Here is an 11,511-nt window from a genome sequence, read left to right as displayed (position 1 = left end):
AAATATCTTTCTTTCCATAAACATTTTGCTCTACATAAATTGATGCATCTGATGACTGTATTTTTTTTTTTCAAATTCAGGTTTTACTTGCAAAGTAGCTACTATTTTCTTTAATGCTGTTGCGTTGAGCCTATATAGAAATCTACCACAGGAAAATAGTGATGTCTTGGCTACAGTTGTGAAGAATCCAAGAGTTAAAAAAAATGAAAGAGAAGAATCAACATTATGTAAGAATTACACAATTGTCAATCTATCAATGGGATATTATTGGATATTAATAAAATTTAAAATAATTTAATATAACTACATGTTTAATAAGTTCATGTGATCTTATAAGTTTTATTATTTTGAGTATAAAATAATAATATAGTCTATGTTTTGCATTTTTAAAAGATATCACACATATTTAATACTTACAATAGAAAGGTCATACTCTGAAAGAAAAAGATGACGTGAAAGTAGAAAATACACAAAAGTTAATTGTAACTGCAGTGATGTCTTATATATTCATTATTGGTCTTTGGTTATGTAGGATTGGGCTTCCCTGGTGGCTCAAATGGTAAGGAATCTGCCTGCAGTGAGGGAGTTGTTCAGTCTCTAAATCATGTCTGACTCTGCGACCCTGTGGACTGCAGCACGCCAGGCTTCCCTGTCCTTCACCATCTCCTGGAGCTTGCTCAAACTCACGTCCATTGAGTCGGTGATGTCATCCAACCATCTTGTCCTCTGTTGTCCCCTTCTCCTCCTGCCCTCAGCCTTTCCCAGAAATAAGACCCCAGTTCAACCCCTGGGTTGGGAACATCCCGTTGAGAAGGAAATGGCAACCCCCTCCAGTAATCTTGCCTAGAGACTTCCATGGACAAAGGAGCCTGGAGGGCTGCACTCCATGAGGTCGCAAGAGTCAGACACAACTGAAGAACTAACACGTTCCCTTTTTTGTGCAGAATTATTTAGGTTTCATGTAGTTTATTCTTGCTACTTTTCCTTTGGGCTGTGCATATTTATAAATAATTTTCAAAATAAGACTAGATGTGCCAATCCAGTTCATACAATAAATATTTACATGAAAGTCATATTTGCTCTCCAAAAGGAGACATGTCAAACTATTTAAAAATTAGCATTTTTCCTTTATTTGGTAATGGAAAGGTTTTCTCAGAAAATTTATCCAAACAGTCAGTTGGCCAGTTTACAATACATATTTTCACGCTTCTTTACTATTAGTAGACATGAAATTCAATATGATCATATACTTCTCTGTTTTACTTAATTTCTTGGCTTGAATTTTATTGGTAAAGACTACTGATACCTCAGTTGATATCCATTTTTGTGTTTTTATATTTAATTTTATGATTAATCATAATCATTTCACTTAAAGAAATGTTCAAATCTGAATGCAAAAAAACGTGCCAACCATTTGTGGAGTTTTTCTTAAGCTTAAATGTGTTTCAATAGAAAAATGTTGATATAATTATTTCATACATGATTTAATACCTATCCAAATTATAAAGCAATTTTCCAACTATTAAAAAATAAAATTGTTATGAAACAAAAACTTCTCTACAATGTTGCTTTTGTTCTCTTGGGAGAATGAACAACTGACAAAATTTCTCTTTTGTTATTCATATTAGTCAGTGACCCTGTGTGTAAAGGCAGACATGGCCCTATTCATGGTCTTGGCTGGCAGAAGGAAATGTGAAGCAGGGAGTGTTCATATCTTCCTATACGTTTTTCTACCTAGCTGTAACATGCATTTATGAAAATCTATAAACTTGCCTTTATGTGAAACTTGACTGTTCTCTGTTTGAACCAACAGGATAGTAGAATATCTGAGGATTAGAATGTGAAAACAGAAGTTTTTCCTTTAAAGATTCTACAAGATCTGTTGCTGTGCTACATTCAGAAAAGGAAAATCACATGTGATTGCAAAAGTAGTAGAAATGTAATCTGTGGTGATTTGTATTTTCATAATAAAGTACTTTCCTATAAAGTGTTTCTCTTATGTTTTTAATGTATGTAGGATTTTAAACACCAATGTACAGTATAGGTTTTCCTAGAATTACAGGTTAATACTTGTAAGGTATTTATATTCTTTCTTAATATTGTCCAAAAATATTATTTGAAAATTTATGCAATGAGGAAATAAGATAATAATATTCTGATCCATTTTGAAGGAACCTGTAGTATGTTTCTGTGTTTATGTGTAAATATCTATATATGTATTTTTTGCTTAAGTAGAGTAAAAGTAAAGATTATAACAATTTGGAGAGTAGTGTTAGGACTTCGATTTGCATATAATATTCTGCTACAATAGAACATGTGTTTCTATGCTGCAAACTAGTTCACAGAGGATTGATAGAGAAAATATAACCCCAAAGTCACTGGTTATCACCAGTTTAGCAGCTTTTAAAACAATCAGTGGAAGCTTCTCAATGTTAATGAGAAAACCTTAGTCTTAAGGAAAAAGGCCAGCTAAAAATCCTATTGAAATACTTTTCTTTGTAATCAGTTTTGAGTATTTTAGTGCTATCAAGGATCAGTACACATTCTAGAGTGTTAATGTATCCAGTGAAGCTGCAACTGCAGATGAAGAAGCTGCAAAGACATTTTTAAATATCAGATTTTAAATTTAAATTTTTGATGAAACAGCTTTCTATTGACAGTTGGTGCCCTCAAGGAACTACTTCTCAAAGGAGGGAGGTGAGCCCCAGCCTTAAAACTTAAAGTACCGATTGACTGTGATGCTGGGTGAAAATGCTAGAGAGATTTAGCTAAGCTAAAATTCATTAAGATTGTGATTATTTTTGTTAGGACTGTGGTTACAAAGTTGCATAGGTTTTTGAATGGTTTACCTCTACAGTATTTTCTCCATCAGCCTAATTATTTTGGGTGCTTGATTTTGCCTGAAGGGACATTTTTAAGCAAAGCCTACTTAATACTGGGCTTCCCTAGTGACTCATTGGTAAAGGAACCACCTGCCAATACAGGAGATGCAAGAGACAAGGGTTCTGTCCCTGCAGAAGGGAATGGCAAGCCACTCCAGTATTCGTGCCTGGGAAATCCCATGGACAGAGGAGCCTGGCAGGCTACAGTCCATGGGATCAAAAGAGTTGGACACAACTTAGTGACTAAACAACAATACCTGGTGTTACAGCAGAGTGCTTATGTTTTAGAATTGATGAGTTTATTTGTGCTCTTTAAGTTGCATTTTCACCAAAGTCTTAATACCTATGACTATCCTGTCTCTTCAATCTTTTTCTTCTCTGGATTCTTATGTAAACTAGATTGATGCTTTCTTGATTTAACATTTAGCATTTAACCTTACATATATAGTCTAGAAAAGCATCAAGGTCTGGTTTATTAACAGAACATTTTCCTTTTCAGCACTAAGAGTTTATTCCCCCTTTCCCCCCAGCTTTAAGATATAATTGACACACAGTACTGTATAAGGTTGGGCTCCAGGTGGCACAGTGGTAAAGAAATTGCCTGCCAATGCAGGAAACACAAGAGCTGGCCTGCAGTAGGAAATGGCAACCCACTCCAGTATTCTTGCCTGGAAAATTCCACGACCAGAGGAGGCTGGCAGGCAGTAGTCCAGGGGATCACAAAGAGTCAGACACAGCCGGGCACAACGCACACTGTGTAAGGTTAAGGTGTACAGCGCAATGCCTTGAGTTACACGTATGGTATAGTGATTACCACAGTAAGTTTACCGTGGTCACATTCGTCGTCTAATATAGATAAGAAAGAAAGAGGAAGGAAGGAAGAAAAACAAAGAAAGAGCCAATGTTTTTTCCTCATGATGAGAACTCTTAGGATCTTCCCTCTTAACTCTCAGTGACACAGTGCTAACTGTAGTCATCACGTGGTGTACATCTCCAGTACTTCTGTATCTTACGACTGGAGGTTTGCGTCTTTGACCATCTTAATTGCCCCTGATCAAATCAGATCCTTTTTCTATGACTTTAGATTTTGTTTGGTTTGTTTCAAATCCCATATAAGTGATAACATAAAATAGTTGTCTTTCTCTTTGGGACTTATTTCACTAAGCATCACATTCTCTAGGTCTGTTCATGTTTTTGCAAATGACAGAATTCTTTCTTAGGTCTGAGTGATCCCTCATGGTATATATGTATATACATGCATACACATATTCTTTATCCATTTATCTGTTGATACAAACCTAGTTTGCTTCTATATCTTTAAAAAAATAGTATAGTTATTTTATTTTTTTATTTATTATGGCATTCAGGATCTTGTTCCCTGGCCAGGGATTGAGCCCAGGGCCCCTTCATTGGAAGCTCAGAGTCTTAACATTGCACCACCGGGGAAGTCCCTGCTTACGTATCTTGGTTGTTGTAAATAGTACTGCTGTGAACACTGGGTGAAGGTATCTTTTTGAATTAGTGATTTCTTTATTTTTTTTTCCTTTGGCTATATATCAAGTAGAGTTACTGAATTACATGGCAGTTCTATTTTTAGTTTTCTGAGAAACCAACATACTGTCTTCCCAGGGTCTGCTCCCACTTGCCTTCTAAGTGTGTTAGAGTTCCCATTTACCCACACCCTCACCAACATTTATTTGTAGACTTTTTGATGATAGCCATTCTGACTCATGCAGGGTGCTGTCTCACTGTGGTTTTGATTTGCATTTCTCTGGTGATTAGCGATACTGAGTGTCTTTTCATGTGCCTTTTGGCCATTCATATGTCTTCTTTGGAAAAGATGTGTATTCAGGTCTTGTGCCTATTTTTTAACTGGGTTGTTCGGTTTTTTGGTATTGAGTTGTATGAAATGATTATACATTTTGGATATCAACCCATTATTGGCCATATCATTTGGAAGTATTTATCTCATGTGGTAGGCTGTCAATGGTTTTCTTTGCTGTGAAAAACCTTTCATATTTAATTAGGTAGGAATAGCTTATTTTTGCTTCTGTTTCTTTGGCCTCAGGAGACAGACTCAAAAGAATCCTGCTATGATTTATGTCAAAGAGTGTTGTGCATGTTTTCTTCTAGGAGTTTTTTTGTTTTGAGGCTTACATTTAGATCTTTAACTCATTTGAATTTACTTTTGTATATGGTGTGGGAAAATGTTCAAATATCATCGTTTTATGTGTTGATGGCAGGTTTTCCCAGCACCATTTACGAAGAGACTATCTTTTATCCATTTTATATGACATGCCTCCTTTGTCATAGACTAGTTGTTTGTAAGTGTTTGGGCTTAATTCTGGGCTCTGTATCCTGTTCCATTGTACTTTCTGTTTTGTGTCAGTCCTATGCAATTTTGATTACTGTATCTTTGTGGTATAGCCTGAAGTCAGGGAACATGATACCTCCAGTTTTGTTTTTTTTTTTTTTTTTTCAAGATTATTTTGGCTATTCTGGATCATTTTGTGGTTCCATATAAATTTTAGGATTGTGTATTCTAGTTCTGTGGAAAATATAATGGGTATTCTGATAAGGATTGCATTAAATTTATAGATTGCTTTAGGTAGTATGGGCATCAACACAATATTAAATCTTAAAGGGAACCCACTTGCACTGTTGGTGGGAATGTAAACTGATACAACACTATAGAACTACCATGTGACCCAGGAATCCCACTCCTGGGCACATACCCTGAGAAAATACAATTGAAAATTGAGTCATTTTGTATGCATCAGAATTAAAAATTTAAAAAACATAACAAGATCTCTTGTTGAGAATTTGGGCAAATAGAGTTTCTCTTTTTCACTTTTACACTTCTATATGGTGGAAATGTGAAACGGTAGAAGCATTGTGAACAGTTATTTGCTTTATGTTCTAAGTTGAAAGTGTATATACCATGTAACCCCAAAATTCCATTCCTGGGAGTATAAATCTTAGAAAACCCTTACATATGTTCAGAAAGAGACATGCTAAGAAATGTTCATAGAAGTAATGGTTTGTATGAGGAAATAGGGGAACAATAAAAATTGTAATTGGTAAGATAACATAAATGCATTATGTGATATTTTTATAATGGAAACCAATTGCTATTAAATGGTGAGACTGAGGTGGAGCTGTCAAAATGAATATTTAAAAATAAAATGAACAAAAATGCCAAATTTCAAGTTACATATATAAATGTGTATAACATACAATAATTTATTATTTATGGTTGTATATGGATCACAACAAACTGTGAAAAAGTCTTAGAGATGGGAATACCAGTCAACCTTGCCTGTCTGCTGAGAATAATGTATGCAGGACAAAGTGCAACAGTTAGAACTGTATATGGAACAATCAGATCAGATCAGATCAGATCAGTCACTCAGTCGTGTCTGACTCTTTGCAACCCCATGAATCGCAGCACGCCAGGCCTCCCTGTCCATCGCCAACTCCCGGAGTTCACTCAGACTCATGTCCATTGAGTCAGTGATGCCATCCAGCCATCTCATCCTCTGTCGTCCCCTTCTCCTCCTGCCCCCAATCCCTCCCAGCATCAGAGTCTTTTCCAATGAGTCAACTCTTTGCATGAGGTGGCCAAAGTACTGGAGTTTCAGCTTCAGAATCATTCCTTCCAAAGAAATCCCAGGGCTGATCTCCTTCAGAATGGACTGATTGGATCTCCTTGCAGTCCAAGAGACTCTCAAGAGTCTTCTCCAACACCACAGTTCAAAAGCATCAATTCTTCGGCGCTCAGTCTTCTTCACAGCCCAACTCTCACATCCATACATGACCACAGGAAAAACCATAGTCTTGACTAGACGAAACTTTGTTGGCAAAGTAATGTCTCTGCTTTTGAATATGCTATCTAGGTTGGTCATAACTTTCCTTCCAAGGAGTAAGTGTCTTTTAATTTCATGGCTGCAGTCACCATCTGCAGTGATTTTGGAGCCCAAGAAAATAAAGTCTGACACTGTTTGCACTGTTTCCCCATCTATTTCCCATGAAGTGGTGGGACCAGATGCCATGATCTTTGTTTTCTGAATGTTGAGCTTTAAGCCAACTTTTTCACTCTCCACTTTCACTTTCATCAAGAGGCTTTTGAGTTCCTCTTCACTTTCTGCCATAAGGGTGGTATCATCTGCATATCTGAGGTTATTGATATTTCTCCCGGCAATCTTGATTCCAGTTTGTGAGTCATCCAGCCCAGCGTTTCTCATGATGTACTCTGCATATAAGTTAAACAAACAGGGTGACAATATACAGCCTTGACATACTCCTTTTCCTATTTGGAACCAGTCTGTTGTTTCATGTCCAGTTCTAACTGTTGCTTCCTGACCTGCATACAAATTTCTCAAGAGGCAGATCAGGTGGTCTGGTATTCCCATCAATGGACTGGTTCAAACTTGGGAAAGGGGTATGTTAAGGCTGTATATTGTCACCCTGATTATTTTACTTCTATGCAGAATACATCATGAGAAACGCTGGGCTGGATGACTCACAAGCTGAAATCAAGATTGCTGGGAGAAATATCAATAATCTCAGATATGCAGATGACACCACCCTTATGGCAGAAAAGCGAAGAACTAAAAGCCTCTTGATGAAAGTGAAAGAGGACAGTGAAAAAGCTGGCTTAAAACTCAACATTCAGAAAACTAAAATCATGGCATCTGGTTCCATCACTTCATGGAAAATAGATGGGGAAACAGTGGAAACAGTGATGTATTTTATTTTCTTGGGCTCCAAAATCACTGTGGACAGTGACTGTGGTCATGAAATGAAGACACTTGCTTCTTGGCAGAAAAACTAGGACAAACCCAGACAGCGTATTAGAAAGCAGAGACTTTGCCAACAAAGGTGCATATAGTCAAAGCTATGGTTTTTCCAGTGGTCATGTATGGATGTGAGAGTTGGACTATAAAGAAAACAGTGCCGAAGAATTGATGCTTTTGAAATGTGGTATTGGAGAAGACTCTTGGGAATCCCTTGGACTGCAAGGAGATCCAACCAGTCCATCCTAAAGGAAATCAGTCCTGAATATTCGTTGGAAGGACTGATGCTGAAGCTGAAATGCCAATACTTTGGCCACCTTATTTGAAAAGCCAAATTCATTAGAAAAACCCTGAAAGGGTTGAAGAAAGGAGGAGAAAGATTGAAGGCAGGAAGAGAAAGGAGTGGCAGAGGGTGAGATGGTTGGACGACATCACTAGCTCAATGGACATGAGTCTGCACAAACTCTGGGAGATAGTGAAAGACAGGGAAGCCTGGTTGGCGTGCTGCAGTCCTTGGGGTTGCAAAGAGTTGGACACGACTGAGTGACTGAACTGAACTGAACTGATTGAATATGGTCATTTTGAATTCTAAAATGCATAATGGTCAGGGGTAGCATATGAAGAATCAGAAAATTATTAATATAAAGAGGATAGCAACTCCTTTGTACATATGGATGACAACAAGCCAAAGCCTTTTCAATACATCTCAGGAGCAGCCTGGTATTTCTAAAAGAGTGAAATGTTTCCGAACTTCTGACTCATTTATTTTATTCAATATTTTGATAACTTTCTCTGTGACAGGTAAGTGTTTTTCTACTATTTTTTTTGAACTTTGCTCTCTTGGTAAACACCAGCATTGGCAGTTCTGAGTAAAACCTTTGCCCCTTTCTCTTGGAACCACTCTTCCACTAACCCCTAGTAGAAACTTCCAAGCTTCATTTTACATAGACTCTCATGTAAGCTTTTTTTCTTTTCAATTTTCCTTCCCCCAAACAAGTAATTTATCATATCACCTGTGCTATTTGATTTACTTACATTGCCTTACTTGTCTGTTCTAGCCCCTGCCCCTCAGTGGTGTTCAGTCTGCTAAGGTCCGGGGTCAGTAACCTTGCTCTGCCAAGTTCTAGAGGGTAAAAGTTTTGGGTTTGCTTACAATACATAAGCAAATGAGCATGGCTATGTTCTAATAAAACTTTATGGACATTGAAATTTGAATTTAATATACTTTTCATGTGCCACAAAATCTGCTTCTTTTGATTTCTTTTAAGCCATTAAAAAAATGTGAAAACTATTCTTAGGCTGTACAATAACAGGAAACAGGAGGTCCACAGTTAGTTACTCTCAAGCAGCTACACTAATTTATATTCCCACCACCAACAGTGCACAAGGGCTTCCTTCTCTTCCCATCCTCATCAACACTATCTCGTCTTTTTAATAACAGCCATTCTGACAGGTGTGAGGTGATATTTTATTGTTGTTTTGATTTACATTTCCCCGATAATTAGTGACCTTTTGATGTAATTGTTGGCCATTTAAATATCTTCTTGAAAAAATGTTAATTTATTAATGTCTTGCCATTTTTTAATTGGATTGTTCAATTTTTTTTTGGCCTTTGAGTTGTATAAGTTCCTTATATATTTTGCATATTAACATCTTAACAGATGTCAGATTTGCACAGATTTTCTTTGATTTTGTAGGTTGTCTTTTCATTTTGTTGCTTGCTTCTCTTGCTGTATACAGACTTTTGAGTTGATGTAGTTGTACTTATTTACTTCGCTTTCGTTGCTTGTGCTGTTCGTGTCATAGCCATAAAACCATTGCCAAGAGGAGATTTTTCCCTGTTTTATTCTAGGAGCTTTATAGCTTCAGGTTTTATATTTATCTTTAATCCATCTTGAGTTAAGTTTTGTGAGTGATGTAAGATAGGGGTTCAGTTTCATTCTCTTTTACATGACTAGTTTTACCGGCATCATTTTTTTTCAGGAGGTATCTTTACTCCACTGAGTATTCTTGGCTCTTGTCAAGTATTAGTTTACCACATATGCAGGGGTTTATCTTGGGTTTCATGATTCTGTTCCATTGGCCTATATATCTGTTTTTATACCAGTGTCATACCATTTTGATTGCTATAGCTCTATAATGGGGTTTGAAATTAGGAAGTGTGATATTTCTGGATTATTTTTTCTGAAATACTATACATAGCTTTGGTTTCTCCATTATTGCTTATGAGAGTCCAAGAAGAGGCACTAGTGCCCTAAATAATTACCTTTCCCATCATCCTGTAAATATATAAATGTGTCTTTTCTTGCACACATGAAAAGTGTATCTCTCTTGGTATAAAACATGGAGAACCCATGTTGGAGCAGTCATCATTGGGAAGAATTTCTGCTCTTTCATTGGAGTGAATAAAGAGGTAGAAATGTACTTCTGTAATTCTACTTTAGAAATTAAAACTTATTTCTTCTCAGGAAAAAAAAAATTATCCTGTCATTTGGTACAGCAGGAATCCTATTATTTCTGTTATAATTCAAATGGACCAAGTGTAAATGTTGTTTAATTATACAGCTTAAGAATTTGGTCACTAATGAAGTATTCTTTCTTATTCTTTTGAAATATTTTTGAATTTTCATTCCTATTATTTTATGGCTATCTGTATTAAAAGCAAAAGCAGAACTAAAAAAGCAGAGTTAATATCTGTGGATGCATGCTGTAGTCAGATGCCACAATGAACACTGGCATTTACATCAGAACATTTTGCAGTTAGTTTGAGTCAATTATTGTGGGCATGTACCTGAAACCTTCCTCTAATTCTCAGTATGACTGGTGATTCATATTGTGGAGACATGTCACCTCTTTAGAGTTTGAACTATTATGTACCTTATAAAGCATGAGCTAAAATGTCAGATTTATAATTTACGTGTATAATGTACTATGTTGAGGGCTTTTTTTAAATTAGAAGGAGGGTAGAACTAGCCTAAATTTTGTTGACATACTTTACCATGTGACGTATCTGTTGACAAAAGAAAAAAGTGCAACGTAAAAGTTGTGATTTACATTTTATTCAGGAACCTTACTGAGGGAAACAGCCCAGGAAACCAGCCTCTCAGAGTTCTGAGGACCTGCTCCAAAGAGGTAAGGGAGGAGTCAGGACATATATGATTTTTTTTTTTTTGCTAGGAAAAAACATGTCAAACATCAAAATATTACTGCTAATCGTAAAGAATAGACATCTCAGGTTGATGATTTTAGTCCTTTTCTAAACATGAGAAGATACAAAAATCTGGAGTGCATTGAAATGTTTCCTGAGATCTGTGTTTCAACTGTCTAGGGGCCTGTACATGCACAGCATAGAATGCTTCCTGTTTTTCTTCCTCTTGAGATCCCCCCAGGGTACTCAATCCGTGGGCAACTAGAGGAGCTAAAGGCTGATCTTGGTAGAACTGGAATGGCAGTCAACTGTTTCTCCTTTACTTCTCCTTCACATATTTTACCATGAGGGTAATATAATTCAGAATTTAAATTAGCAATCTCCAGCAGTTAGTGATGCTTTTCTTCACAGATAAAAGTTTCTTAGAAATACGTGTTTCAGAGGCAATTAAGAAAAATACATGGTGACTGTTTTTAGTTTAATAATATCACCTTACTGCTACTGCTAAGTCTCTTCAGTCGTGTCCGACTCTGTGCGACCCCATAGACGGCAGCCCACCAGGCTCCCCCGTCCCTGGGATTCTCCAGGCAAGAACACTGGAGTGGGTTGCCATTTCCTTCTCCAACCACCTTAATTCTGGTCCTAATAGAATTGCCTGGGAGGAGTCATGGATTTTAGAGAGACT

At 36.8% G+C, this 11,511-nt stretch overlaps 1 protein-coding gene across 4 annotated transcripts in view; it reads left to right on the top strand.

The window, feature by feature from the left end:
* The window catches only part of SLCO6A1 (solute carrier organic anion transporter family member 6A1), a 114,829-nt gene extending 111,087 nt beyond the window's left edge, over positions 1–3,742 (top strand). For 2 of the 4 annotated variants that reach the window (XM_070794070.1, XM_070794071.1), the window contains 2 exons: positions 81–227; positions 1,814–3,738. In XM_070794070.1, coding sequence (XP_070650171.1) covers positions 81–227; positions 1,814–1,815 — 149 coding nt within the window. In that variant the 3' untranslated portion in view covers positions 1,816–3,738. Of the gene's footprint in view, positions 1–80; positions 228–1,813 lie in introns of all 4 variants that reach the window. The other 2 variants (XM_070794072.1, XM_070794069.1) reach the window with 2 other exon arrangements.
* Positions 3,743–11,511: the final 7,769 nt, after the last annotated feature.

The sequence above is a fragment of the Bos indicus genome, chromosome 7 (genome assembly GCF_029378745.1).
Source record: "Bos indicus isolate NIAB-ARS_2022 breed Sahiwal x Tharparkar chromosome 7, NIAB-ARS_B.indTharparkar_mat_pri_1.0, whole genome shotgun sequence".
NCBI lineage: Eukaryota > Metazoa > Chordata > Mammalia > Artiodactyla > Bovidae > Bos > Bos indicus.
The sequence above is the reverse complement of the archived record's forward strand: the minus strand, read 5'-3'. Positions and strand labels throughout refer to the sequence as shown.